The sequence below is a fragment of the Prunus mume genome, linkage group LG3 (genome assembly GCF_029339155.1).
Source record: "Prunus mume cultivar Tortuosa linkage group LG3, ASM2933915v1, whole genome shotgun sequence".
Taxonomy (NCBI): Eukaryota; Viridiplantae; Streptophyta; class Magnoliopsida; order Rosales; family Rosaceae; genus Prunus; species Prunus mume.
The window spans coordinates 11,691,207-11,718,756 of NC_142700.1; the positions used below are offsets into that span (position 1 = coordinate 11,691,207).

The following is a 27,550-nucleotide window of genomic DNA, read 5'->3' on the forward strand; positions in this document are numbered from 1 at the left end:
ACAGGCAAATAAAACGTGGAGAGGCCACCTTGTGATTTTAAGACGGTTAGATACTGAAGGATTCATGTTAGGGTGAGTATTAATCTAGCCAAGAAATTCCGTCCGTTGATATTTTTCGTAACATGGAAATAAGGTGTTTGATGGAGTATCTCGCAGTTAATTGTATTTTTTTCCCTCATGAAAAAGAAGTTCATGGATCCGTCACTATGGTTACGTATGTAAATGATTCTGCATGTACATATAGGTTGCACCATCTGCATTAAGGGGGATCACAAATGACGTGTCAAAACAAAAAATTACGATCACAAATGGGTTGGAAAGAATTAGTTCAATTTATCCTTGTCAGGCTTTACCAAAAGGGTTAAATTCTAAATTAGTTCACAAATGCTCCTTTTAGCATTATTGCCCTACTATTGGCTGTACAACTTAGAATTTAGAATTCTGAAGAGACGCAAAAAGTTACAGAAATGGGCCCATTGTCCACTTGGGGTCGTTGGAGCATTGGAAGGGCTACCAAAGATGTGTGTGTATTATTCTTTCAGCTATCTTGCCGAACAAAAAATATATTTGTGTGTGTATTTAGAGAGGGAGTAGAAATGATATATGAACATATATGTTTGAGAGTGAAGAAAGTTTGCTCAGTTTCTCTATTTTCTGTTGTCCCAGTAAGTTGAATCAGGCTTGACTGGATAGAGATCATGAGCAGATGAAGACGAACCGGTCCAGGTCCCTTCAGTTGGCGCAGTTTGTGTCTGGCTCTTGCCGGTGTTCCTTCCGAAACTGGATTGAAAATGCTTCCTCATTGCTTCTATCTCAAAACTTGAGGCATTTGGATCTGAGACCAATTCCTGAACAGCAGCCCTGCCTTCAAGCATGCTTACAACTGAAGACATGGTAGGCCTAACTGTTGCAGTGACATTGCAGCAGAGGAGAGCCACATTGATTGTAAGCATAATCTCTTCTTCGTTGAAGTCTGAGCCCAACCTTGGATCCACTAGTTGCATCAAATTCCCTTGCCCTTTTAGTAGTTGTGCCTAGAAACATATATTGTCAGAGATAATTTGTCTTTACAAATAATTTCACTGATCTTACATATGTTGTCAGAGAAAGATAATGTCAAATGAAGCCAGACTTGATTTTGGATCATCATTAAAACTATTGCACTATCAGTCACTTTCTCTCAGCCGCAAACATAGAATAGAAATCAACAGTATCAGATTAAATTTAACTTTAAATAAGGAAGAAGTAGAATCATGTTACCCAATCAAGAAGATAAAAGCTTTTTTCCTTTCCTCTGTAAGTGGTGTTGTTCCTCCCACTAACAATTTCCAATACAAGAATTCCAAAGCTATAAACATCGGCTTTATCAGTCAGATAACCCCGCGTTGCATATTCAGGCGCTATATATCCACTGCAAAAAATGGCTCATCATTTCCCCATATTTAGCTTAGCAAAATACTAAAAATACTACAAAGTTTCTTTAACAGTACAGATCTAGTTAAGTTTGAAACTTATAAAAAGTAGAGAAACCTCCATCTGTTTCCTATTTCTATGACCCATCGTCGGGGTGGAAGAAATCAAAATAAAAGTATAAGAATAAAAAAATAGCGCAGGGACTCACTAAGTTCCAGCAATACGGGTGCTAATGTGTGTATTATCCTCTTCATCAAGCTTGGCCAATCCAAAGTCAGATATCTTTGGGGTAAGATTTTTATCAAGAAGCACATTACTAGCCTTGATGTCTCTATGAACGACCTTCAATGTTGATTCCTCGTGAAGGTAAGCTAAACCTCTAGCTATACCAACACAGATCTTGTGCCTTGTTGGCCAATCCAACTTCAACTGACTTTCTTCTGGCCCTTCAATTTGTCAAATTACTCAAAGTTAATAAGGGACATATTTTTTATGTATAAGATATTTTATACCCATCTGCATGAACCAAATGAAGTTTAGGCATACAAGAGCAATATTTACCAAACAAAGCACGAGAAAGGCTATTATTTTCCATGTACTCATAGACAAGCAATAGTTGATTTCCTTCAATACAGCATCCGTGAAGCTTGACAAGATGAGGGTGTTGCAGAGCAAAAATCGTGCCTATCTCATTCACGAATTCACGATTCCCTTGCTTTGATTTGGAAGAACGCTGCTTGACAGCAATTACAGTGCCATCTGATAGAAGGCCCTGCATTTGAGAAACAAAGTCAAAATCCCTTCACTAAAAAGCAGAGCAACTTTAATAACAATGCTTACAATTAATCAAGTAAGCCCCAATGCAATAAATAAATAGAAATATTGGTTCCGCAGAATACCTTGTAAACAGAACCAAAACCACCTTCTCCAATCTTATTGGCTTCGTCAAAGTTGTTTGTGGCAGCTTGGAGTTGCCTGAAGCTAAATTTACCTGTTTGCAGGTCCACGCCCTTTAAATCTGTGTAAGAAGCAAACTCATACAAGAAATTGTGTCTACACGAATTTCATAATGGTAGCATTTTTATTTCTTAATATCACGCGGCTGATTCAAGGCCTTAAAAGTTCAATATCCAAATAAATATCAACTTACAGAGTGTGCCTAAATATACACGAAAAGTACATACAAAATAACAGCATAAACTGTACGTACCATCCTCCAAAGCATTTTGTTGTCCTTGGAGGCCTCTCCTCCGAAGAATACTCCTCCGATGAATACCAAAAATCAGTAATATAATGAAGACTCCTCCAGCCACAATTCCAACTACTGCACCTACAGATATGATAGGGGGTGGGGGTGGATAGTCGGGTGGTGGGGAGTCGGGTGGTGGGGGTGGATAGTCGGGTGGTGGGGGTGGAGAGTCGGGTGGTGGGGGTGGATAGTCGGGTGGTGGGGTGGATAGTCGGGTGGTGGGAGTCGGGTGGTGGGAGTCTGGTGATGGGGTGGATAGTCGGGTGGTGGGAGTCTGGTGGTGGGGGTGGATAGTCGGGTGGAGTTTCTGGTGAGGCAGCTTCTGGTGAGGGTGGAGAGTCGGCTGGAGTTTCTGGAAATAAGAGAGTGCAATATTCAAGTAATGCACAAAAAAAAAAAAAAGATTCAACGTAAATAGATAGTAAACGAAATTTTTTAGTTTGTTTTTGTGATTTATGATTTGACTAATTATTTGTAAGGATAATACAACACCGACAAAGAAAATAATATGAGTTGAGTAACATGAGCAGAGATCATAAATATGAACATCCACATATACCCACACATACATATATGAATTACTGGCTTAGTAATTTCCACTAACTCACCAGCTGAGACCTCAGAGGAGATGAGGATCACAAGAGCAAACATAAAGCAAAGAAGAAGAAAAGTCTGGGAGGATGATGCCATGTTTTTCTTAACAACACAATTAAGGTGAAGACAAGATTGTTGAGCAAACTTAATGTGGCTTGGCCTCAACCAATTTATAGACGGACAATGCTTCTCTTCCCTTCCCTTGGAACTCTTTAGAAGAAATTTTCAGCCCCTTTCTCTTCCCATCGCTGCTCCTCCTTCATCATCTTGTTGGTGGTGGAGAGATCCATTATTGAGCTGCTTGGAGAGATCCATCATCATCACCCAAATACTATGTATTGATTTCTCTCTTTTTTATTTTTTTATTTAGTAAATTTGGCTTACACCCTTCAAATTCAATTTGCTGTACCTAAAACCCTTCACTTTTTGTTCCTATAAATAATACCCAATTTGTATAAGTAAAAACCCATGACTAGGATCCAACTCAGCAAGTTACCTAATTAAGCATAAAATCTGATTTATTGTACTTTTCAGATTCCAAAAATACCCTCAACTAAGCCATTATTGCATTTTGTATATTAATGTAGGAATCAATATGAAAACAGTTTTTAATTGGATTGTATATAATGACAGATGTTGAATTTGGAAAGATCTCCAAATGGTTGTAATGGATGTAGGAATTAATTTTGAAACATTTTAAAAAAAATTTAAGAATAAATTCAAATTTAGGTAATCGGTTTGTTTAATAAGATGTTTATGTTATTTTCTTTTTATGAATTATACATGACTAATAATCCACTTTATAATTGTTTATGAATAAAACTGTACATACTAATTATGTTGAAAAAATAATGTACCTATTACTTGTTTGTTTTATGAAAAACATAATTTACCTAGTATGAAAAGTGTACATAATTATCTATTCCAAATAATGTACATATACACATTTACAGGTATATTGTAAAATAATTTACCTGTGGGTAAATAATGTACCTATATTTTATTTAAATTATTGTGTACCTATTTTTAATTATGAAAAATATACGCAATTACAAAGTAACTGACTTTTTTTTTTTGGGTAAATAATATACCTATATTTTATATGTATATATTTATATTTTATTTCATAGGTACATTATTGGATATGTAATTTACAGATTTTTTTTTTTTTTTTTTGGTTGTAATTTTAGGGGTGAGATGTGAGAGGGAATGACAACTAAAAGAAATGGGGTGGTTGATATGCTATTAATAGGGAGTATATTAATTACAATTATGGTAGTTAATGAAATGCTTGAAATAAATTATAAATAAAATATGAAGTTTGGTGGCAATGATGTAAAAACATAGAAATACTACAACCTCTTATATCCTACTAGTCATTTAAATTTGAAATTGGGTTTTACACATAGATTTATAGAGTGATGGGTATATGTTTAGAAAATAAAAAATGTAGGGATCTATATTGGACAAGCTCTTTTTTATTTTATTGAGTTACACTATAAAAAAATTGGACAGTAGTCACCTTTTTCTTTGGTGACCATTGGTATTGGTTATTAGTCACCTTTATTCGTGAGTACAAGGGTACAAGCTTTAGTCACCCTGCAGTAACGATTAATCAGTGTCCGTAAGTTCTGATGTTTGTCACCGTAATAAACCATTCGTGACATGAGTTTGTCGGGCTAAAGTACATCATGTCCGATCACCATTAGTCATACATATTTTATTATTTGCACTACGTCTTTTATTATTTTGTCATGTCCAATCACCCTTAAACCACCAACATCCCAAACCCAACTCCAAACAGCCTCTCGCACCCCCATCCAACGCTGTCAACCAAACCACCACTTCGCAGGCAGCAACACCATCTCCATCTCCCCAATGTCCTAACCACACGATTTGTTTTATGTTCATTTTGATCTCCCTTAAATATTCTAGCCATACCAAAATCTGCAATTTTGTGGTACATAGAAGCATCTAGTAGAATATTGCTTGTCTTTAGATCTCATGAATGATTCTTAATCTTGAATATTGATGAAGATGTAAGATCACCATAGCAGCAATCCCACAGATTATTTCGAAGCATCTTGTCCAACTCAAAAGCGCTCTGTTTTTTTCAAGTATTCATATGATCTTCTGTTCACAGCCTTATCGCTGCTATTTCCTTTCCATTGTAAAGCACACCCTGAAATTATAACCAAACTTAACTCATTCTTTTGAGGAAACTATTAGAAATCAAATAATCCATGACAACACAAAAAAGCGAAATGATTCTGAGGGCGGCTACCTTATAGACAGAACCAAATCCACTTGTTCTGGAAAGAGAAATTGTTCGTCGCGGCTGTGATGTTTATAAGATCAAAGAAACCATATGACAGTGATGGAATCCATATTGCAGTCCTGAAAACCACTTTAGATCCAGGTCTAGAGATTTTGTTCAAGAGACAGTGAGAGGGGGGGGGGAAGATGAAGAGAGAGAGAGAGAGAGAGAGAGAGAAGATGAGAGAATCACAGAGACCAGAGAGAAAGAAAGGAAAGATGAAGAGAGTGAGTGAGAGAGAAAGGGAGAGGGAAAAAGAAAAAAGAAAAAAGAGGGAGTTGTCCTCTAGATTTGCGACTTGTATGTAGTTGCACTGATGGATGGTTGTTATCTTGCCAGCACATAACATTAACAATAGTATCGGCATACATCTCCTTGGCTTTAGTTGGGCACACTTGTGTAGGTACACTATATTATATTACTTTTTAATTTTATATTTATTATTTAATTTTGAACGTCACCAATAATGGTGAGGAGTTCATTGCCAACTTTCCCATGTCAGGTTGACCAAAAAAAACAACCTTCCCATGTCACCAATACGTATCGTTTTTTTAATGTGTTTTATATGTATTTAACTAGATTACTTTTACTAAAGAAGATTATCCTAAAATATTATATTACAAAATTACTGTTTAAGAGTCAGATAATTTTATATTTACTATATTTAAATCAATAGTCACTATTTCCTTAAAGTGTGAGATAACTAGTCACAATTAATAGCGACCACTTATTCAAATGTCATCAAAATCTATTTGTTACTTTAAAATTGTGACTATTGTCTTCTTTTTTTGTAATGTTATTTATTGGGGAGCTTGGAAATTTTGGGAATGGTGGAAGAAAGAGATGAAGAGATGGAGAGATGAGAGAAGAGAGAGCACGAGAGGAAAGGAGAGGCGAGTGGGAGAGAAGAGAGAGAAAAAGAGAGTCGGTGAAGGAAAAAAAGGAAAAAAACAGGTGTTATTTTGTAAGAGGCCACATCTTATATTGAGGAGGAATGGCTCCTAATATATCAGGAGCCATAGAACAAAATATCGATAATTTCGCCGATATTTTGGTGAAATTATCATTTTTTTGGGGCAGCGATATTTAGCACATGTCCATATATATATATCATCAATTTATCGATAATTTCCTCGATAATTTCGCCGATATTTCAGTAACGATATTTTCGTTCAAGTTGCAGCTTTAAATGGACAATATATCGCGATAATATCGATAATATCGCGATATGAACTTACAAAATTAAACTCAGCCTTCAGATGAATCCCTCAGCCTCCGAAACTCAGCATTTCTCTGTCTCTTAACTCAATCTTAACTCAACTATAAAAAAAAGGCAGAAAGAGGAGAGCGAGAGAGAAAGGAAGAAGAGGAAAAATAAAATAAAATTATGGAGTGGGTTTCCATGTTTTGCTGTTTTTGATTGTGTTTTGCTGTTTTCCAATTCAGTCATTATATGTTTCTAATTTCATTATTTGCCATTTAATTCTTCCTTGGGAAGTGGGAAATGTGAATGATAATGCCGCATTAAATCTCTATAATCATTTTCATTATTTGCTATTTAATTCTTCCATGGATAAATTTATTTATGTTCTTAGTTAATTTTCAATCTTCACTGTTATTTTTTAAGCATGGTAAAGTGCCTAATTTTCATGAAAAATCAAAATGGTTTACATATTTAATTATTTTTCAATTTTTGATAAATAATAAATATAAGAACGTGTACCATATCCAATGAATAACGTGAAATAAATTGTTGCTTAATTACTTAAATTTCTATAATAATTTTCTTTATTTCCTATTTAATTCTTTATTGGATAAATTTATTTATGTTCTTAGTTAATTTTCAATCTTCACTATTATTTTTTAAGCATGGTAAAGTGCCTAATTTTCATGACAAATCAAGTTGGTTTACATCTTTAATTATTTTTCAATTTTTGATAAATTAATAGATATAACAACATGTACCATGTCCAGTGAATAACATGAAATAAGGTTACTCATGTATCTTATCATGCAATTTATAAAGTGTAAAATATTGTACTAAAAAATGATAAATAAATTACTAAGGGGTGTTTAATTCTCTTTCATTAATTACTTCAGATTTTTTAAGTTACAGAGTTTGTCAGGTCGCAATATAATCAACTTAAATCACACAAACGGACTATGCAATGCATTTCCTTCCAATTTTTTGTGTCAAAATAATAGATGATTGACTAAATAAACTTCTTCTAAAGTTTCATTAAAAATTTCCATGTATTTATCATAATTTCCGTGGTTTTTATCCAATTTTTATTGATATAGATATTTTCCCGATATTTCTATCGATATTTCATGTTTTTGACCACCGATATTTCCGAAACTATCGATATTTAAGACCTTGTCAGGAGCCAGGCATTATCGAGAGGGAGAGAAAATTTATGTGGACATCATTGAACTGAAGACGCCTAAAGGAGAGGAACACTTGATTTGACAAAATACACTCAAAAATTAAATAAAAAATATACAAATATGTTAGCAAGGTCCTAGCTTAGTTAGGAGATTTATTTCCTAGTATATTAAGACTCTATTTCTTTCCTTTTTGTACATATATTGTATAATTAAGATTTTATCTTATTTCTTTGTGTAACCCTACTAGGGTTACAACCTTGTATTATAAATAAATACATCCTTTTAGAGAATAAATTATATCAAAAAAAATTCTGCCCCATATTATTTAACTAAATATACAAATAAATCACCAGTTCAAAATTTCATATTTATTTTGTTTAAAATTAATTGGAAGGAAAGTACTATTCTCCTGGATAATTTTCATACAAAAGCCAAGAGAACTCTAGGGAAGCATTGCGCTGGTTGCTGATCCTGTCTTCGTCCATCAATTTCCAACGTATGTATGACTCCAAAGACTTCCAAGTCTTCAAATGAAAAGTCATGTTGGCCCACACATGTCCAGACGTTGATTTCTTCTTTCCTGCTTTTCCAATTTTTTGGGTCAAAAGACTTACTTTGAAGTCTTTGCAAGCCCATTCATATTTAGCTTACTCGTGGACAAACATTCATTTTCTTTTTGTCCTTCATTTTTTTTTTCCACAAACGTTGATGGTTTGTCTCCTTTTGTAAATCGTTTAACGAATAGAGAAGAAAATTAAGTCTACACATATATCTTGAGCAGTGGCGGATTTAGGATTGTCGCCTCATGGAGTCATAGTGTAAAAATTTCAATTTTTTTAAAACCATATTTAGAGGTTGTGTTGTCGTGTATAAATTTGACCTCTGAAAGTTTACATACCAGATGGGTAATTTCCTTTAAAATTTCCTTAGGGAGAAGAGCTATAGTATAAATATTATATGTTTGCTTAGGTGAAAAGGATAATTTCAATGTAAAAAATAAAAAATCCTTGAAGTTGAATTTTGTTGCATTTAAAAGCACATAGGAGTTCCCTACAAAGAACTGCATTAATCAGTTATGTGATAGGAAATTTGAATAGAGATCATTTCTTCAAGTCTTGAGTCGAACTAGGTAAAACAGAAAGAAAGAGGGAAAATACATAGATGCATTTCTGTGGCAATTCAAGGAACAAAAATATGAAGACTCAGAGAGCTCCAATGATGGGATGCAATCAATTTATTGAGCACCATACAGTCCTGATCAGTTCCCCCAACCCAAAAGAAAAGGAAAGGGAAAAAAATCAGAAGAAGCAGCACCCTGCAGAACTGAAGGCGGATCTCTTAATTGCGTCCAAATATTAATGCCTAACATGATATTTAAAGCAGAGAAACTCCCACTGGTATACAAATAGTAATTAGAAATCATAACAGTGTAAACTTACCAGGATCTACAGATATAGCTGATATAAGAGGACCATAATATATGAGAGAGAAATTTTTTGACACAAAGACGTTTCTAGTTGTGTTGGTTTGCAGGGCCTCAACTTCCATTCAGGGCGCGACTTCAAAACCCGCTTGTGTAGATTATAGTTTTAGTTCTTTTTTTATTTTTTTTGGTAACAACAAATAATAATCATAATAATTAAAAAGGCAAACACGTTATTTTTTGTAAGTAATAATCATCACCAATATCTCTCCTTGGCTCTCTTTTTTAATCCTTTGACAATTTTTTTTTCAATTTCAAGGATTTCAACACAAAAAACGACCAAAAAAATTGATAAATGTCACTCAAAAGCAAATAGTCATATTTAAATCTAAATTCAAATTCAAGTATGTATCTAAATTTCAATTTATATATACTAAATGCCTTACTTCATTATCATGTTGATTGGTTATATAATGAAAGATGATTTAATTTGTAATTTGCATTCTAATTGATGAGGATTTTTACTTTAAGAAAGAAAAAAAAAACATTTATTGTATGGCATTACGTAATGGTGTACGTTTGTGTTAGCTTATATGAGGCCCCAGTTTAAGGTTAGCACGGGCCCTCAAAATCTCAAGATCAGCCCTGAGTGCACCCGAGTTCAATTCAAGTAAAAGACAATCTTGAGGCAACCCAATATAATACTCCCCCATTTCCCTCCCTATTGAATGACAAAAATAAAATTAAAAAGATCAAATTGCAAAAAGTAGAATAAAAATTATAGTTGAAAATTTACTAAGTACAGGACTAGTAAAATTTCTTTAAAGAACAGAGTCATATGCAAATGTGACCTAGCTAGCAGCAAAACCACCATAATAACAATTAGGGTCAAATTAAAATTTTGGTTTGTTTTTTTGAAACTTATTGTTTTCGTTGAAAGATAAAAACTGCTCTGTTGTCTGTCAATCACATAATGTTGCAACCACTGTTTAAAGCAGCTTGTCAAATGTCAACACAAACATTCAATATCCCAACTACTTTCACAACCCCATACTGAAATAATCAATACCCGATCACAAGAAATTAGTTAATAATTATGTAGGCAAAGGTCATGCTCCCTATTCTTTAGTTAAAATTTAGCTAAAAACACACAAAAATTATTTTAGGAACTCTATAAAATTTGAACTCCAATCATACTCCCTAAGTTAGGAAGTCATAAATACTAGTTATTTTTTTAATTCAATATGATTGGTTATCATCTCTATAAAAAAAATGTTTGTATTAATTAAAAGTTTAAATTATGCATAAAACGAAACATCATTAAATTATAAGAAGCCACTAGGAGTCCTTTCTCTCTCCTCATATTTAGGAGTTCCTAGAGGTCTCTCTATTTTAGGAGGTGAATAGAGAGCATGGTTGGAGCTGTATTTTTCCAATTTCTCCATAAAATTTGTCTAAGGAGGTGGTTTAGAGACATCATTGTGGATGCTTTAAGTGCAACTAATTATAGTGTACGTAGTATAAGAGTATGTCACATGGTATAACTTGTTTGTTAGAATATATAACTGGATATTTATTGATATTATATCATAAAAGTGGGAAATATTAACCATATCGCCCATTTATATTATAACACGCGACTGTTAATCATGATTGGCCCTTGTTAGTTTGATGTAAAATGCGTTCCTACATGGTGACCTCAAGTAAGACATATACATGGATCTTCCTCCTAGTATTCATGTGACCTTCAAGGAGGGTGTTGTGTGTAAGTTGCGAAAATCCTTATATGGATTAAAACAGTCTCCAAGAGCATGGTTTGGGAGGTTTGCAACATCTATAAAGAAATTTGGATATGTGCAGAGTAATTCAGATCATACTTTGTTTCTAAAGCGTCATAAAGGTAAATTGACAGCTTTAATTATTTATTTTGATGATATGATTGTAACTGGAGATGATCAAGCAGAAATGCAAAATCTTCAAAAGTATCTGGCTTTCGAGTTTAAGATGAAATCATTAGGTGATTTGAAGTACTTTCTTGAAATTGAAGTTGCCAGATCTAAACATGGTATCTTTATATCTGAAAGAAAGTATGTTTTGGATTTACTTGTAGAAACTGGAATGTTGGATTATAAACCAATTGATACCCCTAGTGAACAGAATCATAAGTTGGGGTTGTATCATGATCAAATTCATACTGATAGAGAGCGTTATCAACGACTTGTGGAGAAATTGATTTATTTAGCTCATACACGTCCTGATATTGCATATGCAATAAGTGTAGTGAGTCAATTTATGTATTTTCCTAATGAAGATCATATGGGTGTTGTGATGCGTATTTTGAGGTATCTGAAAGTAACTCATGGCAAGGGGTTAATATTTTCCAAGTATGATCATACAAATGTTGAAGGATATACGGATGCTGATTGGGCTAGCTCAGTCACTGATGGACGTTCTACGTCTGGGTATTTTACATTTGTTGGTGGTAATCTTGTTATTTGGAGGAGTAAAAAGTAAAAAGTGGTGTCTCGATCTAGTGCCGAAGTCGAGTATCGTAGGATGGGTCAAGGTGTGTGCGAGTTACTATGGTTGAGGAGATTGTTGAGAGATCTTGGGTTTGCACCCCAAAAACCCATGGATTTGTATTGTGATAACAAAGCTGCAATTGTGATTGCTCATAACCCTGTGCAACATGATCTTACAAAGCACGTGGAGGTTGACCGACATTTTATTAAAGAGAAGGTGGATGCTGCGATTGTTTCTTTTCCATTTATATCATTTGAGTTCAACTGGCAGATGTACTTACGAAAGCTATGTCTATTACTGTCTTTCTCAACTCACTTGACAAGTTGGGCATGCGTGATATCTTTTCTCTAACTTAAGGGAGAGTGTTAGCAAGATCCTAGTTTAATTATGAGATTTATTTCTAGTCTATTATGACTCTATTTCTATCTTTTTTATACAGATATCGTGTAATTAGGATTTTATCTTATTTCCTTGTATAACCCTACTAGTGTTATACCCTTGTATTATAAATACCTCCGTTTGGTGAATGAAATATATCAAAAAAATTCTGCCCCATATTATTTAACTAAATATACAAATAAATCACCAGTTCAAAATTTCATATTTATTTTGTTTAAAATTAATTGGAAGGAATGTACTATTCTCTTGGATAATTTTCATACAAAAGCCAAGAGAACTCCAGGGAAGCATTGCGCTGGTTGCTGATCCTGTCTTCGTCCATCAATTTCCAACGTATATATGACTCCAAAGACTTCCAAGTCTTTAAATGAAAAGTCATGTTGGCCCACGCATGTCCAGACGTTGATTTCTTCTTCCCTGCTTTTCCAATTTTTTGGGTCAAAAGACTTACTTTGAAGTCTTTGCAAGCCCATTCATATTTAGCTTACTCGTGGACAAACATTCATTTTCTTTTTGTCCTTCATTTTTTTTTTCCACAAACGTTGATGGTTTGTCTCCTTTTGTAAATCGTTTAACGAATAGAGAAGAAAATTAAGTCTACACATGTATCTTTCACAACTGTTCAAGTTAAGCCAAGTTCACCTAAAAATTTCCCTTGGAACTACCTTCAATGTTGAATCCTATCCTTCCGTGTCTTCCCACACGTGACACATCCAACTTGACATTCTCACTTCTATACCACACTCATTTTCTGAACATGTTGTTTTCTAAGTGCCATATAGCATGGCTGGTCTACCAATATATGCAGAGAATGCTTTGGAGATATGAGGGAAACCTTGACAAAGCTTAGGAATCATAAAACTTAGGAAACATTTTAGGATACTTTTAAAGAATGTACATTAATGTCTATTTCATGAGTATAATTGTATGTCAAGCTCCACTATGAAAAGTCATGTCATAATGAATGCACTATGCTTTATCCAGTAATAGACAGCATAAATCTCCTTACTAAATAACTAAATATTAGACTTTGGAAGAGAAGCTTATACATTAATGCCTTTTTTTTTCTTTTTCTTTTTTGGCCAAATTTGCTAAACTTTTTAGGTACATGTATTTATTTATGTAGGAATTAATTTTCTCCAAAGTTGGAAGATCTCTTATATTCAAATTTCTTCTCTTTTGTTAAGTTAAAACCTCTTCTTCCGATAAGTTAAAACAATAAAAGAAGAAAATCAATGTAAAAGGGCATGAAAATCTAATAAGAGTTTCCACATTTGACATTTATACTGATACATTTGCAAAAATAAAATAAAATTGGCGTGCCATGGAGCAAATTTTCAGTTGGCTAAAATTTAAATAAGGGCCCATAACGCCAGAAAGCCCAAAACTTTGAGCCACACTAAAGTTAAAAAGATTGATAACCATTGCACTATGCAAAGGGTTCGAAGAAGGATTGTCACCATTAATGGTGACTTGACCGCCTTCTCGCCCAACAAGAAAAGCGAGTTGGATAATAACCACCAAGACCGGAAGAAGCTGATTGCCAACTAGATTTCCATATATTGAGAATACAAGTCAGAGAAACACCTTGTATAACCAGCGGTTTGGTCAGAGACATTCCATCCTCTCACCTATAAACCGGTCCAAATCAACAGACCAACAACCGACTTTGGATAGCAACCAAATATCCTCTGTTAGATTTCATCATTGAGATTTTGCGCCTATAAATATAGAGCCTTCGTAACAAAAGAAGAGCACTCTCTCTCCAAAATTAGACTCAACATCTCGAAAACACTTGAAAAAACTCAAGATTTTTTCAAACAAACCTGCTTGATATTCAGATAACCAATTGACAACTCATGCGTTCATCTTTGGTTGCTCTGCCATCCTTATGGAATGATTTCTTTTACATAATCAGTTTGAATTCATGTATTGCTTGAACTGGATAGGGAAATCTCCAGTCTTCCTTACATTGTAATCGATATTCTGAATTAATTAAATGGATAAATCTATAACTCCTGCCTTTCTTTATTATCAAGTTAAAATCAGATAAAGGAATCTTGGAATTTTTCTTGACTGCTTCTTTAAATATCCACTATTTAATTGCTTATATATATATACATATAAACTTGTTTAATTTCCCGCTTTCATATTGCTTAAATTTACCAGTTCAGACCTAAAACAGAGGCCCGCAAGAGAGCTTCATTAGTCTGAAAGTAAAGGTTAATTCAAGCCCAAACTATATCATAAGGCCTGAATCAACCAAAATCTTGACCCAATCTAAGGGCTCATTGGATTTCAGTTAGGTTTCAAAACCCAGATAGGGTACCATTAACCACAACTCTATTTTCTCCCTTGTTTGATGCGGTATTGCTCGTATCTATCAAACTGACATGCACAAGTGAACAAATATTGAAGGCCTCTTAATTGAGGCATAGAAAATAACTTATCCAGGCCAGTACCCCCCTTGGAGCACGATGGCTTGAGTAGAAGTCCAGAGTAAATGCAAATACAACAAATCAACGTCCTACACCACCTATACCAGGCTTATTGGACTAGTCTCATACCCAATAGTGGCACACCTGCGCAACTCAGGATCAGGATAGATGGAGCAAGCCGATAGGGCCCAGCCCGAGCTCGTTTGTTCTTGTCAACTTGATTCAACTTTTAATTTTGTTCAGAAATTGAAAGAATCATCTTCGCGAGCCAGAAATCCACTCAGGGCATTGGTGTTGATCCAACGAGCTCCTCACTCTGTAGAGCAGCTCGATCCAAGAGCAAACCACAAAGAGAGTGTTGGCGGGAAAAGGAACCAACAGTTGTCTATAGTAATAATTACAAGTTGGACTACATCCGCATCTATTAATTGAAGTTGAGTCTAACAGCAAGCATCTATTTTATTTATACAGTTGAAAAAAGGAATGAGGAGGAAGATTAACCAAGTTGAGTATAACAGCAAGCATCTCGTCACGGCTTAAACGTTTTTATTTTATTTTATAGCGTTATATCTTGATATTAGAATATAATATGCCCAGCTTCCAACACAAATATAATGCATTTAATCAAATACAGTTAAGGATAATTCAAGAACTTTGTGCTGTGCTTGTGTGCGTGCATATTCCCAGTCCCAGATGCCATTGTCAGCCACCGTATCTCTTTTATTTTCTAATCATGGTTACGTTAGCCGTTACGATACTTTGTCTCCTAATTTTGTGCTGCCAAAGGGACGGGACCAACCAAATGCAAAAGTAATTAAAATAATACTGAAGTGGCTTTCCTAGACCCCTTTTCTCCCTTTCTCCTTTCTTCTTGGTCTCTCTTCTCTACAACCCCCCTTTGGTTCGGCTAATAAATCAAGTGACTCTCCCCTAGGGACGGACCCAGGAATTGCAAATCAAATGGGCTAAATTTATCTTAAGTATACAAACCTATTAAAAAAATTTGGACAATACATTGTAGGAACTAAAAACCAGAAGTAAGATTTAGCTCAGCCCAAGCCCACACTCAACCCCTTCACTCATAGCTGAAAACCCCATTTAAGATCCTCAAACGTATAGCCCAGGTTACTAAGAAAATTCATGCTGGCTAAATGTTATTTTAGGCTGAGAAAAAATAAAAGCCTCCTAGGCTGTAGCGGAGGTTAGGCTGTACTAAGGTCTGTGCCTACTCTCCCCGTCATGTTGTAGAGAAATTTCCTGCATTTAATATAATAAGAAGCAGTATCAAAAACACCAAAAATTATTTTCTTTTGTCTCCTAAGTGACATTGTAAACCAAAATTGTTCAAAGTGCATTTTCTGCATGAATCCAATCAAACCTAAGGTTTGACATTGAATGAGATACTAAATAAAACTCAAGTAGATCTCCAAAACTTAATTTTCCGTTATTGTATAAAATAAGTTCACAGCATTTATGCCTAAATTTGGTATCCATGTGGTTATAGCTACTTAAGAAAACTAAATTTGAGCACACTTCAAAAGGAATCTATAACTGCATAATCTCTTTGATCCATAAACACATGCTTACCATTTTGGACAAGGAAAACAAAAGAAAAACTAATGCAGAATCATGCTCAGGGACGGACCCACAGTGGGGTCAATGGGGTCAAACGACCCTATGGACTCCAAGAAAGTAAGGTAGAAGGCTCCTTTGAATTGCTCTGTGACCCCATGAAAATCTGGAGAAGAAGTTGCAGAGGTATTGAGGAAGAAGAAGATGAACAGAAATCTGTTCTTTTTCAAAAGGAGCTGGCCAAACGCCGTCGTTTTGGGCCACAACACGAATTTTTTTAAAGACTGGCCAAAGCAGCGTCGTTTTGGTCTAGGCCTTTAAAAAAAAAGAGATCAGCTTCTATATTGGGACAGACCTGCCCTCCCAATCTCTCCCGATTTTTCAACTTCAAAACCCCCATTTTCTAAACCCTCAAACCTAAATCCCCAATCTCCACCTCCCACAAACCTTTAACCCTCTCCCCCACCAAGCCTTTAAGCCCCAACTCCTCCATTGCCGCCGCTTCTAGCAGCGCCGCCGCTTCCAAAAGCTTTGCTTCGCTTCCACCACCTCACAATTCAAGGTAAATTCTAACTCTAAACCTAAATAACTTGAAATGAAATTGAATGTATGATTATATTATATTGTTTTGATATATTGGATGTCTTATTTATGAATTTGTTGTGGTTAATTAGTATAAATTTGGTGTTCTCTTTAATTGAATTGAAATTGAATGTATGATTATATTATATTGTTTTGATATATTGGATGTTTTATTTATGAATTCGTTGTGGTTAATTGGTATAAATTTGGTGTTCTCTTTAATTGAATTGAAATTGAATGTATGATTATATTATATTGTTTTGATATATTGGATGTTTTATTTATGAATTTGTTGTGGTTAATTGGTATAAATTTGGTGTTCTCTTTAATTGATTTTACTTATTATTTTGATTAATTTATGTAGAATTATGGAAAGATTTTTTAAGAGGAAGTCATCATTGGGTAGTTCGGATAGTGTGGGTAATTCAAGAACTTCAAGTTCAAGACAAAGTGAGTTAGATGGGGTTTTGGCTAATCTTCAGGCAGACCCGGGACTAAGAATTCGTATGATTGAGTATGATACTAATATTAGAGATGAGGTTCGAAGAGCATATCTACAAAAAGGACCTTGTCAACCTAGAGGTCATTCTTTCCCACAAAGTAATATCTCAGGAATTAATCGACGCTTCATTCCCCAATGGTTTGATGAATTTGATTGGTTGGAGTATAGTGTATCTAAAGATGCTGCATTTTGTCTTTATTGCTATCTCTTTAAATCCAATTTTGAGCAAGTGGGTAGTGAAGCCTTCACTGGAGCAGGGTTTAAGAATTGGAAGAAAGGGAGAGAAAGAATGAAGGTGCATGTTGGACCGGTTGGTAGTGTTCATAATAAAGCTAGAGAAGCTGCTACAAACTTGATGAATCAAAATACACATATTGAAACGGCTGTGAGCAAACACTCCGAACAAGCTCGTGTGTCATATCGAAGATGCTTAATTGCTTCAATCAAGTGCATTAAGTTTCTATTGAGACAAGGTCTTTCTTTCCGTGGAAATGATGAAAGTGCCACTTCAAGCAATAGGGGAAATTACTTGGAGCTATTGCAATTCCTTGCAGACAATGATGAGAAAGTTAAAGAAGTTGTGTTGGAAAATGCTCCGGGGAATCTCAAGTTAGTAGCTCCAAAGATTCAAAAAGATATTGTCAATGCATGTGCCGGGGAAACACTTGATGTTATCATGAGTGGTTTAAAAGATAGATTATTTTCTATATTGGTGGATGAAGCACGTGATATTTCTGTGAAGGAGCAAATGGCTATGGTGTTGCGTTATGTGGACGACAAAGGGCATGTAATTGAAAGGTTTGTGGGGGTTCAACATGTTACCGACACCACTTCAAGTTCACTAAAGGATGCCATTGACATATTCTTTTCTTCCAATGGTTTAAGCTTTTCTAAGTTACGAGGACAAGGTTATGATGGAGCTAGCAATATGAGAGGTGAGTTGAATGGCCTCAAAACAAAGATTTTGAGAGAACAACCTTGTGCATACTATGTTCATTGCTTTGCTCATCAATGAATGTACTGTAGTTTCATTTTCAATGTTATATTAATCTTTAAAAAAAAAAAATTGAACTTTTACACTACGACCCTACGACATCAAATTCCTGGGTCCGTCCCTGATCATGCTATCACATTTACCTCAGTATCTATAAGTAAGTTTTCTGCGTCCAGAATTTCTGCATAACAATATCAAATGATAATTCAGACTACTCATTATGGTTGATGATGATGGAGACAGTATGAGACTATATATGCAATAGAGACAATATACAAGCTTAGCCGATCTAAATTACCATAAAAACATAACTGAAGAAAACCCAACAAGGAAATCAGCACCCCAATCCAAATGCATGCTAAATTTTTGAGTTGCAATTAACTAGACCAGCTGGTCAAGTGCAACAAATCCACTTGAAATAATCCTGTTACTACAATAACATGGTTATTAAAACAAATGAACAAAAGGCATTTTCATTTAAATACCTGTTAGCAGCAGCAGAGGCAACACAAACCCGCCAAGAAATCTCCCCATGAGAGGCCCTTAGAACCAATCCAATCGCTTCAAATTCAAAATCCCATCAATTAATGGGTTTTCAATTAAGATCAAAATCACGAAAACCCATTTCCCAAAGACTTCGAATTTCCTCGAAACTCCCAATTCGAATAGAAAAGAAGAAAGCTGGCTGCACTTTAAAATCGTATAGCCGCGGGGCTATACTATCGAGGGTATACCGTTCGGCTATACCATTTAAATATAATATTTTTGGAGTCCAGCCGACCGGCTATACTTTTAAAATATTCGAATATATTCCAGGCGTATAGCCGATTGGCTATACCCTTTAAATATAGTATTTTCAGAGTACAGCCACCCGGCTATACGTTTAAATATTCGAATATATTCAAAGCGTATTACCGATCGGCTATACCCTTTAAATATAGTATTTTCAAAGTACGGCCGAACGGCTATACAATTTAAATATTCGAATATATTCGAAAGGTATAGCCGCGCGGCTATACACTTTAAATATAATATTTCCACAGTACAGCCGTGCGGCTATATGGTTACTCAAACAAATTCGAAGCGTTCGGCTATACGCTGAATTTTTAAAATATTCTAGTTGACCTTTCAATTTGATAAAGAGTTTTTTCTCTCTTGCGCATGTGAGAGATGAGCAATTGATTTCTAAAACCCAACTTCAACTGCGCATGAGAGAGAGATGAGAATTTTCAATGCTGATTATTGTACATCCAGCAAAATCCTCTCCCATGATCCTTTGTATTACAGCATTTGTCTTGTGAATCAACTGAAGCCGTGGCCTCGTCCATGAACAAGAGCCTGCTGTGCTTCAACATAACTCGCCCCAAACAGAGAAGCTGTCTTTGCCCCACGCTCCAGTTGTCGCCGTTATCAGCCACTTTAATTTGATGGAAACAGTCAGTACCTAATCCTAAGGCTAGCTAGCATTTCAGCTCCAGAGAGTAAATAATGGGGAGAGTCACGTACCTAAAGAATTGAGTTCATCAGGTTTTGCAGCTACCACATCTTTAAGTTGGCAGCGTTCAAGGCTGTACAAGAAAATTAAGATTTAATGTGAATAAACATACGGCATTGTTTCATCTAAGTAAGTGAATGATGACAAACATATACAAACAAATTGTATAATTCAATCTTATTGTTTTTTGAGGCTATGGGTTACTCTCTTATGTAATCCGGAAACCAGATAGCATTGTGTTTTTTACCACTACTACAAAAAGTGACAAAGACAACCAGAAAAAAACGACGGTCTAAGTGAAAACCGTCGTCGTTTTTTAAAAGACGACGGTTCTATAAAACCGCCGTGTAATAACACCTTAGACACCTGAAAAATGGAGATTCAAATGGTTGTTCATAAACAACGACGTACGTAATTAAAAAACCGACGTCTATTTGAAACAGGATTTTCGCAGTGTAAAATCAAAGCAAATAAAGAACGGCAGAAGTTATGAATCGACCGACGTAGAAAGTAAAGACGACGATTTCAAAAAAAGCCGCCGTTTTTACACAGAAAATAACACGACCAAGTTTTCGTATAAGGCGCCATATAATTACAAATAAATCCACGATGGTAAAATACAAAATATCGCAGTATTAAATTAATGTACAACGACGGAAAATAAAAATATATTGACGTCTTTCTTGTATAGTTCTACAACGGTGATCTCACCACGTTTGTTTTTCATTTAACGACGTATTATAAAATTTAACGTCGTATTTATTTCCTTTATACGTCATACCTTATATTTAAACCGTCGTCTTAATACGAATTTTTTTTATCAATTTATTTCTTTGATTTTGTTATCATACGTCATACTATATGTAAAGATGACGCTTTTTATAAATAAATAAAAACGTCGTCTATTATATGTAAAGATGACGATTTTTATAAAAACCGTCGTCTATTATGTGTAAAGATGACGATTTTTATAAAAACCGTCGTCTATTATATGTAAATATGACGATTTTATAAAACCGTCGTCTATTATATGTAAAGATGACGATTTTTATAAAAACCGTCGTCTATTATGTAAAGATGACGATTTTTATAAAAATCGTCGTATATTATGTGTAAAGATGACGATTTTTTAAAAACCGTCGTTTATTATGTGTAAAGATGACGATTTTATAAAACCGTCGCCTATTATATATAAAGATGACGCTTTTTATAAAAACCGAAAAAACCGTCGTCTATTATATGTAAAGATGACGTTTTTATAAAAAACCGTCGTCTATTATATGTAAAGATGACGATTTTTTTTTTTATTTAAAAGGGTGGTCTATTATATATAAAGATGACGTTTTTTATAAAAAATGGTCGTCTATTATATGTAAAGATGATGGTTTGTTATAATAACTAGGGGTGGTTGCGGTTCGGTAACCGCGAATTTTTACTCAAATCGCAAACCGACCGACTATTTGCGGTTTGGTGATTTTTGAAACCGCAAACCGACCGCGTTTTGCGGTTTAAAACCGCGAGTTCTCAAGCATTCACAAAAATATAAATTCACAACCTAAATAAATAAATACACAACCTCAATTTCTCAAACATATATAAATTCACAATCTCATCAACTTCTCAAGCATTCACAACCTAAGAAAATTAAAGTTACAATTCCAAGCATTCCAATTAAAGTTAAACTTCTCAAACATTCCAATTCCAAATCCTTTAAAGTTATAAACCAAAAGGAAAATGCAAAGCAAAATGAATTAAAGTTACAACAAAAAAGAAAAATTCAATTCAAAGTTAATTAAAGTTACAAACTAAAAGGAAAATGCAATGCACCAATGTTACAAACTAAAGTTACAAACTCAAGTGTTGGTGGTGAGTGGATTTGAAGAACTCTGTTGTGTTGTTTGAGTACCAATGTTATTTACAAATAAAACAACATAGTGTAGTACATTTTATTATAAGAAGAAGCATAAATAACATTAGTATAAATAAACTAATTACTTACAAGTTGTCATATGTTCCATTTCCTTGTAAAATTCAACTTCATCATCCGTGTGGCTATACTTTGCGGTTTGCGGTAACCGCAAGTTTTGAAAATCAAATCAGAACCGCAACCGCAAATGCGGTTCGGTTCTTAATACCGCAAATGCGATTCGGTTTACCGCGATTGCGGTTTCATTACGGTAAATTGTCGGTTGGTTTTTGTGGTTTTTCGGTTTTTCGGTTTAAAATGCCACCCCTAATAATAACCGTTAAATCATGATTGTTCATTTATAACCATCGAAATTTTTTGTCCCGTTACTTTATCTCTGAATGTTTATTTTTTTCGATTTTTGGTGTATATGATCTCGAAGTATAAACAAACAAGTTTGACGGTTGGATAGTTGAAACTAGTTTCTTAGAATGCGTATGTCATCAAAACAATATATTCACTAACAATTAAGAGTTTATTTATACTTTCGTTAAATATAACATAAGATTTTATGGTATCCACTAGTGTAAATATTTTAAATTGAAGATCAAATTCAGTCATTGTATTCATATAGGGTTAAGGAGTGTAGCAGTAAAAAATCATCAAAATTGGAGTTAAAATAACCGTTAAATCATGATTTTTCATTTATAACCGTCAAATTTTTTTGTCCCGTTACTTGATCTCTGAATGTTTATTTTTTCCGATTTTTGGCGTATATGATCTTGAAGTATAAACAAACACGTTTGACGGTTGGATCATTGAAACTAGTTTCTTAGAATGCGTATGCCATCAAAACATTATATTCACTAACAATGAAGAGTTTATTTATACTTTCATTAAATATGACATAAGATTTTGTGGTATCCACTAGTGTAAATATTTTAAATTGAAGATCAAATTCAATCATTGTATTCATATTGGGTCAAAGAGTGTAGCGGTAAAAAATCATCAAAATCGGAGTTAAAAGAACCGTTAAATCATGATTTTTCATTTATAACCATCGAAATTTTTTGTCCCGTTACTTTATCTCTGAATGTTTATTTTTTTCAATTTTTGGTGTAGATGATCTCGAAGTATAAACAAACAAGTTTGACGGTTGGATCGTTGAAACTAGTTTCTTAAAATGCGTATGCCATAAAAAAATATTCACTAACAATTAAGAGTTTATTTATACTTTCATTAAATATAACATAAGATTTTGTGGTATCCACTAGTGTAAATATTTTAAATTGAAGATCAAATTCAGTCATTGTATTCATATAGGGTCAAGGAGTGTAGTGGAAAAAAACATCTATTGTATGTAAAGATGACGCTTTTTATAAAAACCGTCGTCTATTGTATGTAAAGATGACGCTTTTTATAAAAACCGTCGTCTATTGTACGTAAAGATGACTCTTTTTATAAAAAACCGTCGTCTATTGTATGTAAAGATGATGCTTTTTATAAAAACTGTCGTATATTATATGTAAAGATGACGTTTTTTATAAAAAAAATCGTCGTATATTATATGTAAAGATGACAAATTTTTTTTTTTAAAAAAGCGTCGTCTTTTAAAACACGCTAAAAAAAGTCTACTTAAGTGAAATTCGTGCTTGTCAAATTTTCAAATTTTCCCCCGTCTCTGAAAACCTTATCTCTCCCTCCTTGAAACCCTCCTGCACTCTCTAAAACACCCTCATGAAACTCTCTACAAAATCATCAAAAGATCGATATCAATGAAGGAGTTGAGAGATTGAGGTCTTAGCAAATCCATAAGATGTAGAGGGATGTTCTGTATTTGAGAATCAAAGCTGGTTAAAAGGTTTGATTTGAAAGTCACCTAATCTCTTAATACCCTTCTATATCTTGCTAGTGAATTCTAGATTAGTCTCTTTGCGGTTTTGGTATGTTCTTTGTATCCCTAATTTCAGATTTTGTCTCTCTTGATTTGTCTGATTTGTTTACATATTTTTTATTTATTTCTGGTTTCTTTTTAGATTTTCTGATTTGGTTATCAGGAGATGAGGAGGAAGCTTGCAGATTTATAACTTTTTCTTTTGCAGGTTTTCTATGTGAGTCGTATGTTTTTTTGTTGTTGAAAATTTGCAGGTTCTCGATGGTCTTTTTTATGCTCATTTTACAAGTTTTCTATGGAAATATGGACCAATGGTAAAATTTCTCTTCCACCTAATTTTTTATGTTTATAATCTTAGCTTCTTCTTTTTTTCTCTCTTTGTCATTTTGATTTATTTACAGGGATGATGGAGGAGACTTCAGTTGTGCATCATTTGTATGTTTGGATGAGGAATGCTTGGATTAGGAGTACGTAGGTCTTGTTAGGAATTATGTTTGTTGTAGAATAAAGATTGGTTAACTATGTAATAACTATTGAATCTTCAAGTTTTATGAAAGAAACTATTTTTGATAAAGCATTATGGTTGGTTTTCAAGTTAAAATCGTTGTATAGCATCATAGGAAATCAAAAAGCATTATTGTACGTAAAAATGACGCTTTTTATAAAAACCGTCGTCTATTGTATGTAAAGAGGACGCTTTTTATAAAACCGTCGTCTATTGTACGTAAAGATGACGCTTTTATAACAAAAACCGTCGTCTATTGTACGTAAAGATGACGCTTTTATAAAAAAATCGTAAATCTATTGTACGTAAAGATGACGCTTTTATAAAAAATTGTCGTCTATTATGCGTAAAGATAACGCTTTTATAAAAAAACCGTCGTCTATTGTATGTAAAGATGACGCTTTTTATAAAAACCGTTGTCTATTGTATGTAAAGATGACGCTTTTTATAAAAAAAGGTCGTCTATTGTATGTAAAAATGACGTCTTTATAAACAATCCACGACGGTTTTCATAAAAAAATCGTCATCTTTACATACAATACACGACGGTTTTATTAAAAACAGTTGTCTTTCCTCCTATAATTAACGATATTTACCTCTAAACAACGACGATTTTCTTTAAAAACCGTCATCTTTACTGATAAACAACGACGGTGAAAAGCCGTCGTAGTTTGAAACTCAAATAGACGGCAGTCAATTTCACGACCGGGCGAAAACCTTTTACACGACGGTGGTTTCCCGTCGTCTATTTCGATTTTTGTAGTAGTGTACCTTCCAAATTTCTTCATCTGAATAAATTCCTACCCGATCAATGTTGCTTCTCACAGTTCCTTCAAAAAGGACAGGTCCTTGAGGAATGATCCAAAGCGAGACCTGATATCGTGAAGCCCTATTGTGGTTATATCAATCCCATCGATGATAATTTTGCCTCCTGAAGGTTCCACCAGCCTAAAGAACGCTTGGATCAAAGTTGATTTCCTGCTCCCTGTTCGACCCACAACACCAATCTTTTCACCCCCGTGAATGCTTGGACTAATGCCTTTGAGAACCAAAGGTGTATTTGGACGATATCAAAAGGAACAGGGCTTATTTAGCTTGAGACAAAGTAATGGAGATGACCAAGTAATGACAACTTGCATGCAGACCACTTCATTTGTCCGTCCACTACACTAGCCATGGAAGATGTACTACAAATATACCATTTGGGAGACAAATGGCTAGAGTGTAGCAGCTCATGGAATGTAAGATTTGACTTTATTTGTTCAGAAGATATAAACAGAACTGAAGGTAAACTACCTGCAAGTCTTTGAGCTCGACATTGCCATGGGAAGGCCAATTTGAAGGAGGAACACGGTCTTTTATCTCCCATGCTGCTTCTGATGGGATGTTTATAAATTGTTTTATCCTCTCAACCGATACCATCTTATTTTTGACAAAGCAGCTCATATAAATGGCCCAGAACAGCACACCATTCAGGGGTAATCTGTAGGAGAGAATTAAACCAACATTCTCTGCACCATGAAGGAATAACTGATTTAGCTAGCCAAATCTCTGAAATAGACAGTGTACACTCATCTATTCTGCAGCTAATTTATATCACATACGCTAAGTATTTACTTAGGCATCCCATATCATAATTGGCCATGAATCAAGTGCTAGATATGACATCTTGTTAAGTGTAGCACCAAAAGAAGAAGAAGTATGTACCTGGCTTTATTACGCTGCTTGGCAACAAGAGCATGAATACAGTGGAAATGCAGAAAACTAAACTCCCAAGCATCTCCATACAGAAACCAAACAACTCATTGGACCCACTGTTGTGGAAATCCCTACGTAAATTGGCGTTAACCCATTTAACATTTTCCTCGGAGAACACGTTCTGCATTCTGCAAGAGCGGATCGTCATAACTCCGGATATGCCCTCTGAGAAGTGATGGATAACAGGAGCTTTTGTGATTGAATGGAGTCGAGTTTATTCACGAGATGATGCAAGATAGTGACCCTAAAATCCAAACAGTAGAAAAAACTCAGCATATAATTAAGGTCACATTCATAAAACAAGAGATTTTACTTTTCTAGTTTAGCACATTCATATATCTGCATAGGGGTGCTTCAGTTCAAAACATTTATATTATCTGTCTAACAAGAGTTGGATTGACCAATAGTATTCATGACAAAGATCATAGAACTAGATATTTTATTTTCCTGTCTAACACACATTTGTTAAACGAGAACACATTCATTGCAACATTATAGTTCTTACACTGATAAATATCAACAGCATGATAAAAAGAATGAAAAACCCGGTACCAGATATTAAGCCAAATAAGTGGAATCAGCAAGAATACTGTTGGCCAGGAATTTTGGCATACAACGATAAAGATGGCAAGCACAGTGATGTACATGGCAATGGTCATACCCAAAATGAAGGGAAGAAATTGATCGATATTCGTCTGATCAGTATGATGCCTGGTGGGTGAAAAATTCTCATCAGTTAGCAAAGAAGACAACGTATACAATTTAGATTAAAGAGAGAATAGGATCTCTCATCAACTATGACAAATTAATGCTTAAACAGAAAAAGAAAAGGTGAGCAATTCTAACTCACAAACTTTGTAAACGTGCAAGCTCACTATCCCTGTTTCTTTCGCCTCTTCTTTGATGAGTTTAGAAGTCCAGTTATCAGACTTTGGTTGGTCCAAAGAGTTGTTTCCACCATTGGCTTCCCAGTGGTTTGAAGAGAGTTGAGGAGATATTTGAGGACTGAGGGAGCTTTTGCCGGGAATAGTGGTGCTCATTTCTACAAGTTCCATGGGCAGCTACTAGCTCTTTGAAATCCAGGCCAGAATTTAGCAAATCATTATACCTTCCATCCTGTACTATCATCCCATCTCTCATGACCTGATATTATTTGGAGGAAATAAGTTTAAATAAATATATGAGTAGGAGGAAAACATGTGCAAACTGCAATTATAATCTTACCAAAATAAGATCAACATTATGCTAGAAGTCAACTTGATGAGTTACAAGTAAAACCGTCTTGTTTTTAAGCACTCCCCTCACACATTCCTGCAGAGAAGTATAAATCATGATCAGTAGAACATTACGCATACAAATCAAATTCAATGAGTGTCACTTTGTACTGTTTTTATACTATCTTAGCACATTTAGACTATGAAAGTAAAAAAGTGTTCAAACCACTATATTAAGAACAAGCTTGAATGTTCAATCACCGTGGAATCAGAAGTAAATAATTTATTTACTATCAAATGTAGTAGTAAATCTAATGCAATGTCACCTTAAATATTTCTGATCCAGTATGAGCACCAACAGCGCTGAAAACATCATCGAGAAGA

General features: G+C 34.5%; 2 protein-coding genes and 1 long non-coding RNA gene across 3 annotated transcripts; 1 reads left to right on the forward strand and 2 right to left on the reverse strand.

The window, feature by feature from the left end:
* Window positions 1-508: 508 nt before the first annotated feature.
* Window positions 509-3,352, reverse strand: LOC103325958 (putative leucine-rich repeat receptor-like serine/threonine-protein kinase At3g14840). The gene is made up of 7 exons (XM_089048691.1): window positions 3,245-3,352; window positions 2,624-3,014; window positions 2,313-2,431; window positions 1,975-2,185; window positions 1,622-1,859; window positions 1,261-1,411; window positions 509-1,034 (listed from the first exon to the last, which is right to left on the reverse strand). The coding sequence occupies exons 1-7, from the start codon at window positions 3,350-3,352 to the stop codon at window positions 648-650; spliced, it is 1,605 nt and encodes a 534-aa protein (XP_088904817.1). The 3' UTR covers window positions 509-647.
* Window positions 3,353-5,231: 1,879 nt separating this feature from the next.
* Window positions 5,232-5,843, reverse strand: LOC107881924 (uncharacterized). The gene is made up of 2 exons (XR_001678496.2): window positions 5,541-5,843; window positions 5,232-5,438 (listed from the first exon to the last, which is right to left on the reverse strand). It is a non-coding gene; the product is annotated as an uncharacterized LOC107881924 (long non-coding RNA).
* A 10,842-nt stretch (window positions 5,844-16,685) lies between these two features.
* Window positions 16,686-18,415, forward strand: LOC148918741 (uncharacterized). The gene is made up of 2 exons (XM_089048692.1): window positions 16,686-16,878; window positions 17,263-18,415. Exon 2 carries the CDS (start codon window positions 17,267-17,269, stop codon window positions 18,413-18,415), a length of 1,149 nt encoding a protein of 382 aa, XP_088904818.1. The 5' UTR covers window positions 16,686-16,878; window positions 17,263-17,266.
* Window positions 18,416-27,550: the final 9,135 nt, after the last annotated feature.